Source organism: Nyctibius grandis, chromosome 4 (assembly GCF_013368605.1).
Source record: "Nyctibius grandis isolate bNycGra1 chromosome 4, bNycGra1.pri, whole genome shotgun sequence".
In the NCBI taxonomy this organism is placed as follows: domain Eukaryota; kingdom Metazoa; phylum Chordata; class Aves; order Nyctibiiformes; family Nyctibiidae; genus Nyctibius; species Nyctibius grandis.
This window is the reverse complement of record NC_090661.1, coordinates 29,875,418-29,897,798: the sequence shown is the minus strand read 5'-3', so window position 1 is coordinate 29,897,798 and position 22,381 is coordinate 29,875,418. Positions and strand designations below refer to the sequence as shown.

The window sequence follows — 22,381 nt, the reverse complement described above, 5'->3', positions numbered from 1 at the left end:
CTAGATGGCAAAAAAAAAAAAACAGAAGCACTGAAGTAAAATGTCTTGATCATGGTCATGCAACAAATCAGCAGCAGAGCTGGAAATAACCTCACCTCCCTCCCTAATTCCAGCAGCTGTATGGACCATGCTGCACCACTGCTGTATCTCGCTCCTGCTTGAGGCTAGGGACAACATTTTAAAAGAGTGCTTAAAAATGAATCAAAGGAAAGGACGAAAGATTTCTTTTTTCCCCAAACCAGTCAGGATATACAGAAGGAACCACCCAAGCTTCCTGCCCACCCCCAGCCACCACTCATCACCTAGCTCTTGGCAATCCCTTCCCACACTCCCTGCCCTCTGCCCTGAGGGATAAGCTTTACAGAAGAGCCTCATCTGCCCTTCGTGCATCCTAGAATTAAGGAGCTCTTCACATCTGTCAGTCAACATGCATATTGAGTACCCAAGAGATCGTCCTGTCAGCCAGAAAGGAGACCATGTCCTCCAGGAAAAGCAATAGATACAAACACGGACCAAAGACTGAGAAAACAAACTTAAGGGAACAGCACAAGCACTGATTTCCATTGTCTCCTCAACAACCCTGCTGCCACCTCCTCCTGTTCCAGTACAGCTGGGAAGTCCTTCACCAGTAATACAGTGTTGCCATCACTGCACCTGCTGCTCAGCTGCCAGCAAGGACAACTCCAGCAAACCCACATGTGCTCACTCAGGTATGCATGGCAGGGCCATCTTTCTGCTTCAAGGATGCAAACTGGTGCCACAGGAGAGGCAATCATCATTCACAGTGACAGCTATCCCAGATGCAGAACTTGGTTTAGTCTTTTCCAAACAGTTAAAATTTCTGGCAAGTTTTATGGCCTAGATCCAGCACACCAAAGACCTGAATAACTCCCCCTGCAAAGTCAGCAGCAAGAAACACCATTGATTCTCTCTCCCTCACACACACACAGAGCAAACCACCATTAGACAATAAACCACACAGACAGAAAAAAGGTTATAAAGACAACTACAAAGCAATCCTAAATAAAGCCATTAAATCATTCACTCAGCCGACTTTCCTTCTCCACATATTTTGCCCTTAAATCACTTCTTCCTGTGATTTTTCCCAAGCACCTTTTCAGTTTCTTTTCCTGAAGGAAACAAAGTCTGTAAATGAGAGGCACAAAAGTCCAACATAAGCTCACTTATTTGAGGAGGTCACTAAAGGTGACTTAACCAATAAAAAAGGGGAGCAGGCTGCCATCTAAGTGACTTAAAACCCTGAAACAGGGGGAGTAACACTGGAAAAGCAGGTCTCCTCTAGCCTACCTTTAGGCTCAGGAGCATGGCTAACTGGTAGAATTACCAAACGTGAGAACTGAGGAAGTAAAACCACACTCAGAGGAAGCAATTTTTATCCACAGGCTTAAAAACTCCTTTGTTTTTGTTACCACCTAGCTCCTGCCATACTTCAAGAAATCACACCGTTACAACTATCACCATTTCTTTACTGCCCTTGTTTAGACATTCAGAAAGCCCTAGATCCAGGCACACAACCAACTCCTGTTCCTTCAACACTTCACAAAGTACTTCTGTTTTCATGTGTTTAGTTCTCAGCAAAAATTGCTGCTGTAAAAAGCAGAACACAAAAAAAAAAGAGATTATGGAACTCCAGTCTTCAGCAAAGAGTCAGTGCTCCCAATGCATGACTTCCCGGTCAATGGTTTTAGACACATTCACCTCCTCAGAAGCATTTAGCAGAAATCTGTCTTGTTAAGAAATAACTTCGAGCGACACATGTAGGTCAGAAATACCTGAACTACTAGTCCTAAATACATTTCTACAGTTTAAACAAAGGATATAAGAAGCAGACAAACACTTGAAGGGCAAGCAGTAAGACTGAACAGCAAAGCAATGCTTAAGAGTCAGAACACCCGTTGACTGTCATTTGTACTGAACCACTATGATAACCCTGCTCACACTGTATTTCATGTCCTCCAGCAAAAAGACAGCTATAAAGCTTCTATGCAGTTTCTGTCCACTCCTTGCTGTGGTGCACTGGCAGCTAAGGTAGTGGGCAACAGCTGGATACGAGATTTACTCTCACCCCTGCGCAGGGGCTGACCCCTGTGTGAAGCCAGGCTGCAATTCCCATCACTGACCAGAGAAAAGGTGTTGGATGAAATGGAGCTGATTGCCTGTCAGAGTTGTAAGAACACAACTGATGATCTGGACACTTAAAAAAAAATTGCAGAAACAAATTATTGCAGAGAATTGTTCATGGAGCACTGAACCCTGAAAATGTTCACACAATGCCCAAAATCTTGCCTCTCTTCTAATTGTATCAGTCTGTTTAAGGAAAGATATCACTTCCACCTGCTAACCTTGCCTCTCTTAAGTCCTTAGAACATCACAGGTTGATGCCTGCAATAAACCACTTAGGAGACAATACTGTGGAAGGATCTGTTTACAAATTAGCCAAAGATAAACAAGCACTTAGAGTTTAAAGATGGAATTAACATCAAACACAACTGAAGACTAAAACTCGCTGCTTGGTGCTTATCAGCACTTTCTGCTATTTCTATAGAGGTCACTTCCTACATTTCTTTTGGGTAAGACAAAAATCTGTTGGTGACAGAAAGGACCAAAGAAATTGGCACAATCTGCTACAGCAGCCAAGGTGACTGAGCAAATACTTGCACTAAACAATCTGGCACAAAGAACCAGAAAGGTACTTAGAAATTGCAGAAGTTGTTTTGTTTACAAGCACTGTCTGGGAGAAGTCCTATGCACACTTCACATGGTTCAAAAGATGACAGCAGCATTCCAATCCACCTGTGAAGCACAGCCACACAATGATGTCACTTCAAAATACTGCCCCCTACAACATGTCACAACATGATGACCAAGGCAACTAGAAGCTCCACATGTACCCAGAGTACTTGTCTAATAGCTAGAGGACAGAAATCTCTGCCAGAAGGAGTTCCAAGAAAACTCAGCAGCGGTTTTGGAGTCACAAGAACCCAACAGACTGCCACAGGCTAAACCCTATAGCTTTGGGGGACCAGGTCGCTGCAAACAGAACTCTCTGGGGTTTCTGACAGCTGTTCCACCACAAGAGAAAAGAGCTGGGCAACCATCAAGTAGGAAGTCAATGCTCCAGACCCAAGTGTCTTGCACTTATGCTCTTCCCTGAAGGCTAGGTATATGGCATTTTGTTGCTGCTTTCAGTCACATTCCCCAGCCTTTTTCACTGAAGATGGAGCACCGGGAAGTCTTCTCAAATCAGCTCTAAGGAAGGGAAGCCCTGGTGCTACCCCTTTCTGCTATTTTTACCACCAACATTACTGCAACAGTTCAAACATATTTTATATATAGCTCCATGGCTTATTTCCAGGCAGAAGTAACTCAATGCTGGTGTACATATGTTTAGACCACCGCAATTGGAAAGCATGTCCCACAAACGCTGTTAACTCTGCTGTTCCACTGTGTCCCGAACAGGCTCTACCACTTCAGAAATACAAGCCGTGTTAGGAAAATTTTAAAAAATCATCCACCCAGAAGCTAAGCAAGCCACTCTCCATGTGCACAGCACTGACAGACTTCCACTGTAGCCCCAACAGATTTATAGCTGAAAGTTAGCAGCCAGCTCTTGTCACATCAAGATATAGTGTCTGACTGCCCAGAGACCCCATAGAGGTGACCAGGGTGTGTGCCAGCATAAGGGCAGACATGCAATACATAAAGCATCTGCCAGTATCCACTTGCATTTTAAAGTAATCTTATAAACTTAAGTGCTGGACAAACAGAAGACAGTCAGATTTGCACAGCCCTATTTGCAAACCCTGCTTGTACTGAAAGTATCAGTAGTGCTACCATATTGTAATGAGTCTGACTTCATTCCAATACCCCTAAGCTCATGCACTGAAAAGGAACAAGAAGAGCAAGGTGCAAGAGCCACAGACCAACATCCAAAATGTACTTCCCCCAGTGCTGGTCGCAGTGACCTCAGGACATGTAGATGAGAGAGGCTCCTGCTATAAACCCACAGGATGCTGATCCCAGTGCTAGGCCTAGGTTTTAACATGACCCCTGGTGAGCCAAACCCCAGGCAGCAAGCCACAGATAGACACAGTGTCTCCTATATTCCCTCTCCTAAAGGAGGGTGCTCCCGCTACCACATGTAGACAACTACCAGGTGACGACTACCATGCCTTTCACCAGATTGTCCCTCTCATGGGCTGCAAAGACAGCTCTGCCAGTCTTCCCAGAATACATTAAAACAATCTTTCATCACATTTTTCTTTGCAATAGCTAAATACTGGGGGGGGCAGGATTAATGTGTTTAAAAAAAAAAAAATCTTGCCTTTTCTTATGTCCGAATCCAATGGGACTGGACTTTAAAGAGGAGGAAAGCATAATCTGCACTTCAGAAATATCTAAAAAGGCACGACATCTTTGGTTATGTGATGTGGAAAAGTTAATGACCACCATCTCACGCCTCTGCAGAGATCAGTGTCTCTTGTCCTGGGGTATAAATAACCTAGCTTTATCTTTGCATAAACCTGTTTATAACTTCAGGGATGAAACCGCCCTTCTTGAACATGTCAGGTCAGCATCTTGCTTAGATCAGAGGAGGCTCGGTCAGGTAGCCTCTAGCTGGAGAGAAAAGGGAAAACCAAGTCCACGTTTTGGGGATGATGATGGCAGTAGAAAAGAAAAACGGAATTTCTCTGGTTAACTGCTTATTTGGGGGATGGGAAACATGGAAAGAGAAACAGTCTCTGTTCCAGGCTTTACAGGACTGGTTAACAACATGCCCAGGGAATATGGACTAATGGACAGAGTGCAGCTGAGCTGGTCACAACATGATAAAGACAACTGCATGATATACATATAAGGCATGCACACACATACAGTTATGCGCATGAAATGAATCATCATACATAGACTCTGATCTTGTAGTTGGCCACAGAGGCACTTATCTTTACATCCATTGGGTGAAATGGAACTACTCATGCTCATACTACTTCACACAAAATTAAGCACATGCTTAAGTACCCACAGGAACGGTGCCAGAGTTTACATGCAGTCTTCTTTTAAACCCTTCAAGGTCACCTCGACTGTAAAATGTTAGATGAAGACTTGTGCAAGACTTTGTGTACATTACAGCTGCAACACAATACCAGTGTCACATTATAAGCAGGGAAAAAGAGTGGGTTGTAAGTTACCGTACTAACAGGCACACTAGGAAAAGTAACATACACTCAACCAGAACAGAATATGTTCTTCCTGTTAAACACACACATGCAGAGAAATAGAAAGAAACATACTCACACCATCATCCAACCAGGCCCCAGCATTTAAGTATGCTCTCTCTGCAATGCAAAATCCTGCTTGGCAGCTGTTTACAGTACTTTCCTTTCTGGGGATCTGAGAAAAGCATCCAAATTAAATCACACTAGAGTGGGAGGGCAGGACATAGGACAGAACCCAGGCAGACCTGGAAGTAAATCCCTCTTCCAGAGGGATGGCCACAACATGTAGGCAGCATTCCCCCTGCTGCCCAGAGACGAGACCCCCTGCCCCAACAAGGGAAATCACCCGCTTTGACATTTTATAATGGCTTTTGCTTCTAAGCCCTTCCTTCAGCCCTAACTGCTTCCACAGCTTACACAGATCACTTGATGATTTACAGTTCTGCCATCTCCTCAGCTAGAGAGCTCCCCGACTCAGCTAACCCCAAATGCTACACAAACATGCTTCAGGACCACAGCTCCCTTACCCACAGCCCACCACAGGAGTACCAGCTCCTCTCTGCCTGGAGAGTTACAGTTCTGTTTACACAGCCTCCTCCCCTCCTCAGCCAGGGGTTCTGGCTAAGGCAGGCCGGGTCGCTCCTCCCAGTACAACAGGCCCAAAGTGCCAGAAAAAAATACCAGTAGAAAGAGTTTCTGTTGCTTGCCAGCAAACCTTGAGGCAGTAGGTGATGAGTGTTCCCAATTGTTTTAAACCTCTGGAAAGCACTGACAGCAAAACTAAATGCCTTATCGCAGCAAGCGCTCTCCTCTTCCCACTGGAACATGACAGGGCTCTCTACAGCGAGCAGTATTTCTCCAACCCGTGGTGACCTCTGAGCTCCCCAGGTGTCTGGTACCCTGTAAAACCCTTTTGTTTCACAAAAGAAAGAGGCAGATTTTCCCAAACTCACAAGACAATTCAGTTCCCTTGGCAGAGAGACAGAGCTGGAAGCTGCCCAGTGCATCTCATGCAACCATATCCTCTACCACAGAGGACAGTGTTATTACTCAGGACAACCTGGTGCTCTCTTCCAGCCTTGCTGGTCAGCCTGGAACCTCAGTGTCCTGGTTTCATTGGGATCTTGTTTAGTTTGTGGCCAGCCATGGTGACCAAGACCCTTAGCAGTTAAATGCAGGGCAGCTGACCCAGGCTGGCCCACAGGTGTATTCTATATCATTAACATCAAGTTCACTATAAAAGGGAGGGCTTGCTGGGAAGAGGAGGTGTTGGTTTTGCTCTCCTTTCTTCTATCCTCCTTCTCATTACCAGCAATTAGTATTCCTGGAACCTGCTGCAACTGTAGTTAAGTATACTTTTGTGTGTTTTGTGTTATTGTTGATACTGATTTCTTTATTTTATTAAATCTGTTTAATTTTAACCCACAAGTCTCCCTCTTTTTCCCAATTTCCTTCCTCGGTTGGGGAACGGACATTGGGTGAGAGAAAAACTGTTATTGTTTAGCCCTGGGTGCGGGCTAAATGAGGACACTCGGTCACCAGAGCTCCACCATGAAGGACTAGACACTGTCTGGAAACGCAGACTATGAGTATATTATATAGGGTTTGCCTAGACTGGAAGCTTGGTTTGTGTGTTTTTTTCCAAAAGCTGTGTTTAAATTAACCGGCATGGGCATACCCAAGGGTATATGGGGAGAGCGGTGCCCACGGGAGCCCTCCCAAGGTCGGCAGCCGCCTGGGGGCGGAGCCTGCCCCTTGGGCCGGGCGGCGTCTCCATGGCGACGGGCGGCAGCAGGCTCCGCCCCTCCCGCGGCAGCGCGCCGGGAGCCGGCCCTCACCCCCCGGTGAGGGAGCGGAGCGCGCTCCGGCACGGCTGCAGCTGCGGAAGGCTGGGGGGAGAAGCGAGGGCAGAAGGCACAGGACCCCACTGCGAAGCTGCCAGCAAGCAGCCAGGTCAGGCCGTGCAACTGCAGCCCGGTGCTGCGTTGCCCACCGGCTCTTGCCTCCGCTCCAGCACGCCTTGCAGGAGGCCGTATATCAGCCCGCTGGCCATTTTATTAACGGTCGCGTTTACATTCAGACGCTCCTGGGCAGAGACGTTCATTCTAAAGACCTGGAGTAGCTCCGATGCACAGCAGAGATAGTCCAAGCGCTACATCTCCTCCCCCCCACCCGCCACACTGCGCTCTGTTTTCCACTGATGGCTCCATCAAAAAAGTATTTATCACAGGTCTCGGGCATCAAAAAGCTTATTTGCAGCCCCGCTACAGAAAGTGGGCCAAGAATTTTGCAAAGCAAGCATCTATAAGCCACCCACCACAACAGTGATGCAGGACATCCACTCTTCCAGAAGTTATGGCCAAAAACTCAGCCAAAGCAGTCGGCGACGAGGAAGCTGAAGGAAGACACCTCTAGCGCAGAGTACCTGACCCTCATCCTCCTCCAACACCAGTTATTCGCACCGCTGATTGCGTGTAAAACGCATCTCAACAGCTTATCTTGGGAAGCCTGCAGAGACATGCAGTGCAAACTGTGGATTACCAGGGAGGAAGATTATCCTCCCTGTGCAGGAGAAGGTCTCCCAGTTTCGACCTCAAAAGCAGCTCAGGGTTTTCGAAGCAGCTACGTCCATTGAGGTACGCTGCACATTCATCAGATCATTAAGAGCGTTTTATGTCGTCTTGTCCCCATTACCCTCCACCACCACCCCCATAGCGGGGTTTGGAAAGCAGGATGGGGAAACACCCTCCAACCAGCCTTCACGGTTGGGCAAGAGACATAGAACTATTCTTGAAGCCTGTCTGGCCACAATTCAGTCCAAGAAAACCACGTGAGCTGCGACCAAATGGGCTTAAACAAACGAAGAAGATCCCAAATTTGTCAGTTCCAGTTCACAGTCAGCAATGCTTTCGGACCCAGCTGCTCAAGAAGGATGACACCCCAAAGCAGGTTTCAAACAACTGCGCTTGAGACCACTAGATCTAGTTTGAAACTGGGAGATAAGCCAAACACAAAGAGCTACGCAGCTGTTTTAAAGCCCTGGATGCTGGGACACTTTGCAGTAAGTGGATAAGTATCCTGTCTGTTTTACATTGAGGGGAAAAAAAAGAGGCCCAGAGACAGCCTGAAGAGCAGAGCACAGAACCCAAAACCTCTAACTGCATTTAGAAAAAAAAAAATCACAGCTCTGTTTCAAGGTTCGCTCTACCTTTACACATTTCAGCAGCACAGAAGCATTGGTGAGTGTGAAAAACATCATTCTTAGCCCAGGCAAAGCTCTTGCAGAAAAGACACTAATATTGATGCAATATAAATGGCAAAAAGAAGTCCTTTTACTGGTATAGCCTGTTTCTTTGAGGGACAGGATCATTCAATAAACTCCTTTTGATGCTGTGTTACCATTAAGACAGCTTGTTGCAGAAGCTCAGCTTGCAAATTGTTTCTAGCACAGGCAAGTGCTTGGACAAGTACTCATGCCCAGTCTGGATACCTCTGACACCATCCCCATCGCCTTATGATCCCGGTCACAGCTCCACAGCATGGCTGTGGCTGAAACACAGAGCACAGCAAGTTCTGAGCACCAAGAGCAGTCACCACATAAGGAGGCAGGTCTTGCACACACTCCTTTCACCCTCAGTCCTATTCAATGTTTCAGCAACTCCAGCATCTAGATTGCATTAGGGACCGCATAACACACTCAAGCTCCTTTGGTGCAAAGCCCTGGGCTCAGCAATGGTGTGGGTTGTTTTTTGGGGTTTTTTTTGCAAATGAAAGCATCCCTAGTACAAACAAGACTTCAAAGGCAAGTGGCCCTTTATGTGCTACTCAAAGGTGAACAAGCAATTTCAAAGCCCTTGGGAGAGCTCAAAGGCAACCACCGTTGAGCACAGGAGACGTGGCTAACACTTCAGTACTGACACCTCAAACAACCACCCTATGCTGGGCCTGCCTGTCCATAGGGAAGGGTTTCTGAACAGGCAGCACTGTTGTTCACAGTGCCTACTTGGAAGAAAAACAGCAGCAGAGCGCTTTACAAGCCTGTATTTTTGAATCCATTGACACTGCAATAACATAAAGTTTCTTTCTTCTTCTTTCACAAACTCCTCCACCTGCCTGCTCTCAAGCCATTTGTTAATGTTGTGACTCTCTACTACTATGCAACCTCCAATAATCTATTTTCTTCCAGAGAAAGGACTCTCTCTGGATCCATGATGGAGGAAGTTTCAGCCTAACTACGCAAAATGTTTGGGAGATGCAGAAATTAAAGAACTATCACTGTAAGGAAGGAATGTCATTTTTCAAATTCTACCAGGTAGGAAATCTCTTATTAGTTGTTAAATCACATTAGCCTTCTTGACCAACTGTGAATTTTAATACTGTATTTGGGAGAACAAGTGGGACTGGCTTTTATTGCTATTGGCTTGGAAACACTGAATACAACAGCAGTTGATAGACTTTGCTATAGTACTATTTTCAATCAGAGTTTCCCCACAGTAACTAACAACAGTACTGGTCTCCTGGGACACTAGCAAAATTACAAGGCTTACTGGTGTTTCCACAGCTCTAATTCATATGGTGCTTAATCTGTTTGAGCCTGTTGGAAAGTCATCATCACCCAAGCTACTGAAATCATAGTGACAATGGAACCAAGTCAGCATTTACAACAGCACAGTTTGGGGACTTTTAAGCAAATAATCCTAAATAAACACACAGTCCTCACATGGGAGAGGTGAGAAGCATCCCTGGTAATCTGCAAGAGGCTGGGCTTTGTGGCTAAGGCTAAGATTTGGCCTCAGAGGATCAGGATTCAATTTCTAGGTCCGCCTCAGACTTCCTGTGGGAGTCTGGAGCCATGTCTGTATAGGAAAAGCATGTCCCGTTCACCCCACACCTTTTTTTTTTTTTAAGCCTGAAGCTCCTCTGGGCTGGGTCTACTTTATCACATGTCTGTCCAATGCTCACCAAAGCAAGGTAGAGATGGGATGCTCCTGCAGCCGATGGTCATACAAATACTAGCAGCAGCTCACCTTTACACTAATATTTTTGAAGACAGATCACATGGCACAGATCCACTGCTGGTTACAACAGCCGCAGGCCTCAGCTGTATTTTCCTTGCACAACATGCAGACACGCTCAGGGCAAGGCTAAGCAGCACTGTGGTGAAAGGAAATAGTGGGATGTTTTTCTGAATTGCAGTAGCCGCCCTTTGGTGGGTACAGCCTCAGCAGAGCCCGCAGGGTTTCAGGCACAGGGACTAGCCCACATCTGGAGCTGGAAACCAGAGCAGAGAGCGCACTGCAGCCCTGCTATGCACATACAGGAGCCCTCGGAAACTTCCAGCTCTGCAGAGGCAGGTACATCAGATACAAACAGAGCCTGAAGTGATTGAAGCTAGGCTTCGTGTTAGTTAATTATTCAGACCTTAGCTGGGATCACTCAGCACTAATATCAGGGCTTCACTCTGCTACATGCTGTTTGAGTGCCATGTAAGCGCCACTCCCTGCCCCAACCATCAAGACGAGATCTTTTAAAAAAGCCAAAGACTAGCTAGTACATAGTGTCTGCTTTCACTCTCACAGAGAAAACTGCACCAAGGCTAATCAAGCAACTTCTTCCTAAGACCTGATGAACAGGGAGCAAACTATCTTCTCAGCTTTGCCAGGCCAACAAAATGCTGACCACCATTTTCTGAGCTGTAAATGGCAGCGGTGCCCTGCGGTTGCTTTCCACTAGACACAGAGGAGAGGGAAAAAATATACAAGTCATTTTACAGGTAGATGCAGAGCCTTGAGCAGATAGTGGTCTAACCTGGCCTGACTCCCAACTATCACTTCAACAGTTCTGCCTCCTGAATCAAACGAGGTGATACCCTACAGGTAGTGCCAAGCACACAGCTAGTGAAACAGATGGTACACTTTGGAGGAGGTCTCTTTCCACTGTGTCTGTGGATGCCTTTCTCCACCAGCCTTTCCTGCACCACACTGAACAACAGCTCTGATCAGCAAGCAGTAAATGTACCACCTGCAACATCTCTGACCAGCCCTGACCTCTGCCATCCTACCATCCCAGCCAGGTTGCTGGCAAGACACTACATGCTTCACAGCCCACAAGCAAAATGGGTTGTCAGTCTATATGGGTACCACTTATCCAGCACAGCAGGGATAGAGTAAAACCTGCTTACAAGTCTCTCCAGCCAGGTTAGCTAAGTCCCACATGCCTTCTCAGAATACCCAGCTCGTCTGAAGGAGGTGAAGAACATGCAAGCCAAGACCTCGGCAGATCTAAAAGACCATCCAGGAAAGCAGCGTGTAACCACCCAAGGGAAGGAATAACCATTTAAACTCACTCAGCAAATGACCGGGTTTGTGTTACTTACGTGACTGCACCCCAGCTGTTAACACATCATCACTTTCCCCCTGCCATGGAGGGGTCTTCCTGCTGTCTTTCACAATAAAGACACCACATTATTTAGGGGCAGACAGAAGGGTGGATCTTTCCAGCAATCTTGTCTCAAGATTGGCAAGAGGGTCACAGTGGTTCATGGATACAGTTGCAGGCTACAAAACCAAACATGTTGAATTGCTGTATGCTTTTATATCCACCGTACTTCAAGAACCAGGAGCAACTGGTGCTGCAGTCCACCAGCAGAAAAACTTTGGCTTTGATATGCCCTGTGGCTAAAAGTCACATTTAACACTCATGTTCGGCTCCAATTCAGGCCAGGAGAGCTAGCCAGATCACCCTGTAATTTCAGGACAAGGCATAACATGCAGGGAGCGAAGAATGGAGCAAGGAAAACCTGTGTGTGAAATTGTTAACAAAAACAGGGTCATCTTAAGCACCACGCATTTCAGGATGAAGGAGAAAGGACCAGAGCAGCCCAGCAGGGAGGGATTCAGCCCCTGAGCTATGACACTCTCAGTTGTTCCACTAACTCTGTCCACAGATACAGACGTGCCACTGAAATGCAGGTCTGGCTATGGAGAAACGAAACAGCCTTTGTCCTCTGCTTTAAGAGACACTGTTATAAGCCTGACCAGAGACAGACATGAAATCCATGAAATCCCTTCCATCTCTGGACAGCAGCCCCTAAGCTGTTGAAGCAATTGGGTGTGTTTAGACTGAGGGGTGCAGAGTTGTGAGAGCAATCCCTAGCTATCAACCTGGGCCACGCCACATTCACGGATATAAGCTTTGAAGCAGAACAGGCACAGCAGCAGAAGGCCAGACCAGGGTTAAATGTATCCTCTCAGCTGTGCTGCACTGATCTCGGAGCTGGTGGGCTGAGCACTGCTCAGACTCCAGTGGAGAAGGGGAATAGGGCAATAGTGCGCTGAACAGCTCCTCCAAAGCACCATCATTATGTAAAAGACCCTTCCAAATCCTGCCAAAACAAGAACTTGTGACAGCATCAGACAGGCTGCTCTCTACCTCACCCACACATCCAGGCTGCTCAGCCCTGCATCCAGCTCCCTGGGAAATGCTGCCCATGAGGACCCAGCAGGCTCTGATGCTGCAGGACCAAGTTGTTCCCAAAGACTTACAAAGAATCCCACTCTGCAATTAGCCTCAGCTGCACGTTAAATGGTTTAATAAGAGGTGATGATTTTTGAAGCATTTATATCAGTGAATCAAACTTGTATGTTTTTTGGTTCTGTTCCAGTTCAGGTTCAGCAATTCCCAGCTGATCCAGTTAAGACCAGTAGCAGTCTAAACTGATTCATGTTGGAAGATACAGTATTTTCAAACAAAAAGGACTGTGTACTGAAGGCAGAAAGCCAGACCAGAAACATTACTCCACTCTCCTGTGTCCAGGACAGTTTGTGGTCCTAGCCGAGCCCCTGCAGCTTCTCGGGGGATTGAGGAGCTGGAGAACTGTGTTGGGAACGTGAGGGGCATGACAAGGCACAGCAGGTCTCAAGCTTCCATGGATCTGCTTCCCTCTTAAATCTGTGCCTGCATACGTCTTGCTCACTGGCAGGACGCAGAGGTGTGCGTATGTATTTCTGCTGCCCTAACCAGGGAGCTCCCATCAGGCTGCTGGGAGCCCAGAGGCTGGCAATAAGAACAGACCATGCCTCACCAAAGGAGGACAGGAAACCCTGTCCCACTAGGAGCAACTTAGTCAGGGCTCATTTTCAGAACAAAAGCTCTCAAAAAGGTTTTGCAGAGCCACCCAGTCCAACCTGGCATCACGGAGTGGGAACAGGCGCTCTGGCTGCACATGCTCGCACGACACTTGGTGGGGGGAGATCACAACACAACAGTCCCTTCGCTGAGTGACTTCCCGCTGGGGAACATCAGGGTTCAGCCAAAGCGCTCTTTTGAACTGGCAACTTGAAATATTTCTGGCTTAGAAAAAAACAGGAGAGATCAAAGAAACAAGCAGCAAATTCCAAAGGTGTTTCTTTCTTTGACTCACTGGATTACAGTTTCAGGGAAAAGCCTGTAGCAGGTTTTGTAGCAATTTGTTTCTACATTGACATTCATCATCTGGTATGACTGGGAATATCCCCCCACACACACTCTAAAATAGGCACAGCGACATCAGTTAAAAAGATGCTTGTATTTACAAGAGTAGAGCTTAACAATACGAACATCCCCTGCAGGAACTGCACCTGCTCAGGTACATTACTTCTGTGAGCAAAGATTTGTGTAGCCAAGTTGCAGGGTACTACGGCAACCAGGGCATATTAGCAATGGGAGATGGCTCAGCCCTGGAGCTTCCCCACTGTCCTGCTAGTGCCACTCACTCAGGGTGACAGATGCTGCTTCAAAGGCGCTCAGTGCACAGTTTCTAACTCTATGTCTCTACTGGAATCACAAGCACGGTGACCAGATGCATGGCTGGGTTTCTGGTAAGGCCAGTAACCCTCTAGAAATTGAACCCAGGCCAGCCAACTTATCTGAGGAAATTTTAGCTTCCAGCCACCACACTGACATGTTACAATCCCAACAATCAACAGGCCTAGACTTAAGTCACTGTACTCTATGTCTGTATTGGTTCAACACAAAAACAGAGATCTGGAGAGGATGGGAAAAGTGGATTCAAGCCATGAACAGCAGAAGACACACAAAAAAAGAAAGTCTAAACACAGAGCTAGTCACACAGCAACAAAAATCAAGACTCCCACAAAACACAAGTGGATTTCGAAAAGCAGCAACAAAACCAAACACTACATCCAATTTGTCAACAAGCTTTACTTAAAGAGCTCCTGTTCCTTCCCATTACTTTTTTTTAAATATCCATGATTATGTATTGGTTCCTTAGTTTTATTCCTGCAGAGATCTCCTGGGGCTGCACAGTAAAACTATGCATTAATTATAGGCGAGAAATAAGTCCTAATAAAAGTCACAAAACAAGTTCTCTCTTGTACAGCTCCCAAGTAACACACTGCATGTCCTGCACAGCCCTCATGCAAAATATCTGTACTTACCCACACTCCCCCTTCCAGAGCAATGCACAAACAGGTCTCTGCGGAGCCAGCCTCCCACAGCCTGCCCACGTCCAGCCCAGCCTTACACGGCTGCTTCACTGAAAGTAGCCAGTTTTCACAGGGCTCCTCTTCAGCATGAAAAACCGCCCAAGGGGTCTGTCCCTAACCGCTGAGACAGCCTGGCAGGCCTCACACTGACACAGGGTTGTTTAGGAAAGAGCAGGGACACCAGGGACACTTTCCACTGGAGGGGAAAATCACAGCTCATGTAAATCAAGGCAGTGCCAGTGAGGGTGCTTGTCCATCTTAAATTGAGCACCTGGTTGCAATAAAAGCTTGAGGTTCTCCGAGGAACCACAGAGCTATTGAGGGCTTGCTCTTCACCTACATCTGCATGTACAAAGCACAATATCACCTTTCAGGCATTAATCTAGGGCAACAGTCCTGCTCCATCCTATGTAACCAAGCAGCATTCAGCAGAGATGACCAGCCAAAGCTACCAGCTTCATAGGCCCTTCCATACTTCCATGTGACTACAGTCACATGCATCTCTTGGTGAAGTCATTTCTCAAAAAGCCCAAGAGAAAAAGATGCCTGAAAAAAACCCTCCCTGCAGGTCAGCAAAGATCGTAGAATCATTCAGGAGCAATGTGTATGATGCTCAATTTCAGTCCGAAGGGATTTACACTCACACCAAATAGCAGGCTGAGAGGATCTGCCTCCTGCTATTTTAGAAAAGTAGAGCTGCTTCTTACCTTGGAAGGCAGAGAAGCACATACATAGCAGAGGGAGCATCTCCACAGATATCTGACATACACTGGATCTTTGGTAAGGGGCCCACACCTTTTTGCCTTGCCCACTCCAGCTGTCCCATTGAAGGCAGGCCATAACTCATTTGAGAGAAATTCAGAGCAGATCACTTTAGGAAACCAACACCAGCATCTAACTCCTCATCATGACAAATTGCTTCTGCCAGCAAACTCCCCAGCAGTTCCTTTGCATCTCACTGATTAACTGCTCTTACTAATAAGATACACAAAATCCAGCCCTCAAAACTTAATTTGGTGGTGTGGAATGAATCCATGATATCCCCAGGGGATCAGACAGCCTTGGCTGCACATTGAGAGACTGCACAAGGGATACAACGGAGCTCTTCCAAGAGGCACGTGCAAGGAAAAAAAAAATGAAACAGGTAGCAGAGAAGAGCCGGGGTATGTAGCAGCAGGTCCCAGCTCTGAAAAGGCGTGTGCACACCTCAGCTCCTATTCACAGAGCCAGAATCCAATGGCCACTGTACACGATGGTACGGGTGGCTTTTAGCTCTTTCAATAGAGGTCTCTGCAGAATACAGATCAACAAACTGCTCTTCAGCAACAGCTACAAAGCACGTTTCACTGGCAGTCACCATGCTGCATCAAATGCAGCACATGCATGCTCATGCACACACCGAGGTCACGCACAAACACCAAGGACTCTCCTCTAGACAACTTTGAGCAAGCTGAGCAGGTTTTTCTCGTGCTTGGCAAGAGAAGAATATGGTGTTCCTTGGTATTAAACAGCCATCTCAGGGGACCTCTGATCTGAACCAGAGTTCGAGAACAGGATTTCATGCTGGGGACAGGCCATTTAGGTAAGGTGTCATTTATTTCCCTTGAAGTTTTACACACACTCTTCAAGAGATAAATTTTGAAGCATTACTATTTTGAGACAAATGTACTTTGCAGTCACGGATCAGAAGCATTGCTTATTTATTAGTGAGTCCTCACACAGGGGGAGGGATTAAGCTTTCTATTTATGGAGGGAGAGAGCTACGCAAAGGCTGAGTGATTTGCTCAGGGCTACAAGTGAATCAGTGGCAGGGACAGAGCGAGGTGCCCTGACTCAGAGGCACCTGCTGTCAGCACAAGGCAATGCCACCCAGCTCCTGTTCTCCCTGCAGCTGGGGTTAAGTCATCCTCCTCTCCTCATGACACCAGTCAATTCCCAGTGAATGACTGTCTGTCAGGAATTCTCCACAAGACCAAGAAGAATGATGGACTTCTCAGGTAGAAGTAGTTATACCCCAGACAAGACATCCCCAAAGGAAGGGGGTCAGAGGCACGCAGAGGAGGAACACGAAGGAAAGCACATCCAGGCCTGTGGAACACAGACCTCATCTGAACAGTCACCTCCGAGACACGTCTCGCATCCTCCATCTTTCAGACCATCCTACCCTTACCTACATGCTCACAGAACACATCTTCATGGAGCTGAGAGCAATTGCTTACACAGAAGAACAGGTCTTTGTGTCTCGTTAGCTGCCGGTAATGCAGGTTAGCAGTTGGAAACATGGAGGAAGAGGCAGCATTATATTTCTCCTGTCAGCCTTCTGTAACAACTCCACACACCACAGTGTGGGAAAAACTCAAAGCTTTCTGACACAGACTGGATACATACTACACAAGCAAAAAGAGTGGTTTTCAGAAGAAGGACCTGGGCTTTAGCAAGGATCTGAAGCACAGTAAAGATCCCAACTAAAAGACAGAGTACAGCCATGTATCAGTTGCTCTGCATGGTTCTACAGTTACACCAGGTCTCCCAAAGCAGCATTGTTAGTATAGATGGGACCTTAGGCAACAAAGTTAAAGCCTGCTGGCCACTCACCTTGCTGCCTATGTCTTCACGCTTGTTCCCAGGCTTGCTTCTTCTCAGCTTAATGGAAGGGGAGCGAAGTAGATTTTTGATCCGACTTGTTATTGTAGACCCTTCGACCGACATCATCTCCAGGTGCCAAGAGGGATTTACCCCCCCCACAAACTGTGCCTGGGGAATGAGCCCAGGTTTGAGGCAGAAATACCAATGTGCTTAGCTTTGCTTATGCTCGTTCACATCTCTCTCAGCAATTCTGCTCGGGAACTCCACTCCTCTTACACTGCAGAGCTATTCACAGAGGCTGGCAGACTTTCCTTTTGCAGATTCCAGGGGATCAAATCAGCAGTAATCTAAAGTGAAAGATGCACCCGTGGGTCAATACGACATTTGCAATAGATTCTAGCCTCATTGTTTGCAAGAAATGCCAAATGCAAGAGTTTATGATAAGAATTGGTGCAGTATTACTTATTCTCAGAGGCTTCTACAATAATTATCATCCTTTTAGTATCAATTAGCACATCTAAACCAATTCTCATATCCAAAGTTTTGACGTTTTTAATCTTCAGTATTGGCGTTTATGGCAAATACAAAAATTCCCCACCATTGGAGTCCATTAACGAGGTCCATCCAGACCCTTGGTTTTGCTCCATACCCATCCATTCCACCTTAGGCTCTGCAGTCTAGAAGGCACAACGCTGTACTGGATTATTAAACGCCAAGTCACAGAAGCACACCGAGAATAAACACGAGGGAGTTTTTAACTCCCACAAATTTAGCTCTGTTTTAAGTACACATATATAGGGTGCGATATCTGTTAATAAAGGCATATAATATTTCACATCCTCGCACCCCCTACTTATGAAGGGGATCAAGAAGGAACTAACTGCTGCCAACGATTCCACACCCCCCGCCAAACCCCTCACCTTTCCCGAAGCCCCGGCGGTGGCGGGAGGGAAGGGGGTAAAGGAGGGATCCGGTCAAAGCCTGCAGTAAATTATCCTCCCGGCTTCCGTGCAAAATGGGGGCGGGGGGAAGAGAGAGCGAGAAAGAGGAAAGGGGAGAGAGAGGAGAGGAGAGGAGGGGAGAGGAGGGGAGGGGAAGAGCAACGTCCAAGTCAGCACCGCCGCCAGCCCCTCTCCCTGCAGCGGCAGCGCTGCGGGCTGAGGGACGCGCCGCCTCCCCCCGCGCCCCCAGCCCGACCCGCCGGCTTAAACCTCTCCTACCTGCTTCCCAGGAGCGGCTCTGCCGGCGACCACGGTGCCCCGCAGCGCCTGCCCATGCAGCCGGCCTCCCCCGAGGAGGGGCCGCGGCGCGGGCCGCCCCCGCGGGCGGGGCGGGGGCCGTACCCTCGGCGGCGGCGAAGGGGCGGCTCCGCAAGGTTCAGGTCTCGGCCCGAAGCGGGGCGCCGCGGCCGCCCGCCGAGCCCCGCTGCAGCCCCGGGAGCCCAGGGGCGCCCGCCCGCCCGCGCCGCCCAGCCGCTCCCCCCGGCGGCCGCAACGCCGCCCGCAGCCCCGGGCCGGCCGCGCTACGGCGGCCCGCGCGGGTCAAAACGCGGCGCGGCGCGGAGCTGGGGGGCGGTGGAGGAGGGGGACGGGCCCTGTCGGAGGGATCGCGGCGCGGCGGCGGTCGCTGCAGTGGCTGTTACCGGGCGGCCGTGAACGGACGGCGGGGTGGGGGCTGGCGCTGGTCAAGCCCCGGAGCTCTGTAACGGGGGGAAAATGGAAGTGCGTGTCCCACCCGAGAGACACGCGGGACCCGGGGGCAGGCGAGGGCACGTGGAGAGCTGCTCTGCAGCGCCTGCCGCCCCTCGGGGCCCGCGGTTGTGTCTCCCGCCCGGCCCCGTGCCGGGGGGGTTGCTGTGGAGGGGGGTGTCGCGCTGGCCGGTGTGCCCCATGCGCCTGGCCGGCCATTTCTGCCTCGGCGCCACTGCCTGCTGACGGGACCCCCGGGGGCGGCAACAGGGCGGGGGGCTGTGGGGCTGCGTGGCCCTGCCGCTCGGAGGTGGGAGAGAGGACGGCGTAGGCGGGTTAGTCGTGCCCCCCACAGCATTGCTGTGACACCCGTGGGGTCTCCGGGCTGCCTTGGGGACAGTGGTGCTGAGGGTGCTTCTGGAAAGATGGGGGTCCTGCATTTTACTATGGAGGTGAAAAAGTTCTGGAGTGGCAGCCTTACCTCAGGGTGGCCAGACTTGGATGATACACAGCTTCTAAATTGCTGGTGTGTGGATCCTTTAGTGGGGCTGCGATGCTCACAGAGCGAGCTGGTGCAGAGGCTGCTGGCGAAGCCAAACCCATAGCAGCCGAGCTGGGCGTTACTGGATGGCCACGGGACTCCACAGCCCCACAATGGCATGGTAGGACTCCACTGCAACTGCCCCACAGCTCTCTAAAGCTGAGAGTCTGGCAGCCCATTGTCACATCAAGATGTGGGGATGGAGCCTGTGGAGTCAGAAATTTGGATGCTTGTGTGCTGGCTCATAGCAGGTGAGAGTCTGGAAGCAAACATACACCAGGCCAGCAAGAAGGTTTTGCCCTGGAGCTGCCTAATAGCTGTTCCCCATGGAAGAGTTCAGAAGCCACTGCACTAATTCTTGTGCTTCCCAAATGGGGACAGGCAGCTGCCCTACCATGCCGTGGCAGGTACTAACCACCTGAGAGGAGGTATGGAGGCAGATTTCACAGGCTGCCAAGCCTGAATTGCTATCAAAGGGTGTACATTGAGGATGTAGCATGCTCTCTAAGAGTTCAAAGAGTCTGTACATGTCCACACTGGCCTAACATACATCTCCACACCAAAGTCCTAAAGGAGAGAAAGGAAACCAGCATTTCTTAGGGTGCTAGTGCCCTGTTCCTTAACATGCTCTGCCATTTATTGCAATCTGTCCTTGGAGCATCTTTCTGGCTCCCTACTTCCTATTGTGGGTGCTCTCCCCCCCTTTCCCAACTTTGGTGACAGTCCCATCTTCAGTGACTAAATGCAAACCCCAGAGTATTCACAGCTATTGGAGATGATTGTTCCAAAAATACAGTCCACGAAAATTTGCTGAAGTTCAGGCGCGGATTTACCATGACAGACAATCCACACAGGCTATGGTCTTCCCCTTAGTGGTGCCCATTGTGGCCAGCACCTTGCCACTGTCATGGCTGGTGACTATGTGAACCTGCACCACCTGAATTTCTGGAAAAGATTGTTTGCATTCAAAGTGGGATTCTGAGCAGGCACAAGTGCTTGTGGGATTAGGATCTTAAGGCTTGACTGGTCAGAAACCTGCATGTATTGATGGAAACACCCAGAGGCATAACACAGGACATCTTTTTACTCTGTGAGCTCCAGTCATGCCATAGTAACCTGCAGGAAGTGAGTTGAAAATGCCAGTTTCTGACCTTTGTTAGGCTTTAGTTTTGATACACAGGTGCTGCCATGGAGAAATCCACACTTGTTGCTATGTCCAAAAGTCACAATTTCAGAAAGTTACCAAATTTTCTGAGATTTACAATAAAATTGCAAGAGTTGGTAATGTTGCAATTATTTTTAAAATAAAAGTAATTGAAGTCCATGGGAGCTAGGAATATAAATATCGTAGCGTTCAGCCCCAGATATGGCCTGCAACCCAAGAGGTGGCACATAAAAAAAGGATTCTTATAGAAAATGTGAATATTGTCCATCCCTACCAACTCTATTGTCCTATTGCTGAATAACAGTGCTCTGTTGCTAAGGATGAGAAGAAATTCATGAAGAAAACCAGAGCTGCTTCTGCAAAAATAAAATCCCTCCTCTATGAAGATTTACATGTGTGCTTATTTTTATCTGGGATCCGGGATCAATTCTACTGAGTGGAACTGCTCACACTGGACATGGAGTTAAAAACATGCACCAGCCTGTACAGGACTGGGACCTGGCACTGCACAGGGGAAAAAAAAAAGTAGTTGATAGTTCTGAAATTTCTGCTGTTCAACAGTAAAACATCAGAGTCATCACATTTGGGAGAAACATCCATACATTTGAGGAAGAACTGAGGGATGTCTTTGAAAACAAGGGACAGCTGAGATGTTTGCTTGGGAGATGCTGTTTAAATGCAGCTAGCATTGTTCCTCTTTTGTTGAAAGCTGAGCACAGCATAATGTGATTTGTGATTACAATTCTTTGTGTCTGTGAAGTGACTGAAGAGACAGGCTAACTCTGAAACATCAGTGCACTTATAAATTCAGTGAAAAGGAACTGGGACAGGGAATGGATGTTTCTGATTTTCTGACTAAAGCAGACTACCTTTCCAGTTATTTTTTAAGCAGGATGAAATGTCACAGAGTTTCTTCAGTTTGTCGTAAAGAGAAGGATTTTGCCAGTGATTTTAAAAGAAACTTTTTCCTATAGTTTTATTAACACGAAGACTTGCTCTTTTTTTTCTTTGATCCTATTAATACAAAAGGAAAACAAGGAGGAATCACCAGCTTCCTCTAGGTATTGCAGTACAAGTCTTCCCACAACCCTGTTTCATCATTAGAAGGGCCTGATTTTCCAATTGCAATATCGAATTTACGAAAGGTTAGTGCAAAACCCTTGCACTGACTCTACAGCTGCTAGAGCTTTAGCTTGGGTGAAACTGGAGTAGATGATGCTAACCTGCATGGCTTCTGTTCTTCCAGTCCTATCCTCCAACAAATACCAAATAACTTGAAGAGAAAAACTTCTGCTTTTCATTCAGTGGCATGTCGGCAAGCAATTGGTAAACCCGCTGCTCCATGACGTGCCTCTTGATGTTGCTCTTGCTCATGGTGTCCAAAATAAGCTCTCTCACGGCAGCAGTCAAGCTGGTAATCTGCTGGCTGGTCATTCGCTGCCTCCTCTGTCAAAGCTCGTTAAAGGTACACATGTGGTTGTGATGGTGTGTGTGCTTCTCGCTGTGCTCACCCACCCCACCGATCACTGCTCTTCCTTTTGTTGTGTCGCTGTTGTCTTCTCACTATTGCTTGCCTCTTTGTAGATTGCCTTTACTTCAGAACAAGGCTTGTCTTTTACAATATGTTCATGTAGGGCCCATCTCCATAGGGCAGCACCTTGACTAAGATCAGTTAATGA

General features: G+C 47.9%; 1 protein-coding gene across 2 annotated transcripts in view; it reads right to left on the bottom strand.

The window, feature by feature from the left end:
• Positions 1-18,595, bottom strand: part of MAPKBP1 (mitogen-activated protein kinase binding protein 1) — a 103,716-nt gene extending 85,121 nt beyond the window's left edge. For both annotated transcript variants that reach the window (XM_068397851.1, XM_068397855.1), the window contains exons 1-2: positions 18,529-18,595; positions 17,318-17,655 (exon numbers count right to left, since the gene is read on the bottom strand). In XM_068397851.1, coding sequence (XP_068253952.1) covers positions 17,318-17,434 — 117 coding nt within the window. In that variant the 5' untranslated portion in view covers positions 17,435-17,655; positions 18,529-18,595. The remainder of the gene's footprint in view (positions 1-17,317; positions 17,656-18,528) is intronic.
• Between the last annotated feature and the right edge of the window lie 3,786 nt (positions 18,596-22,381).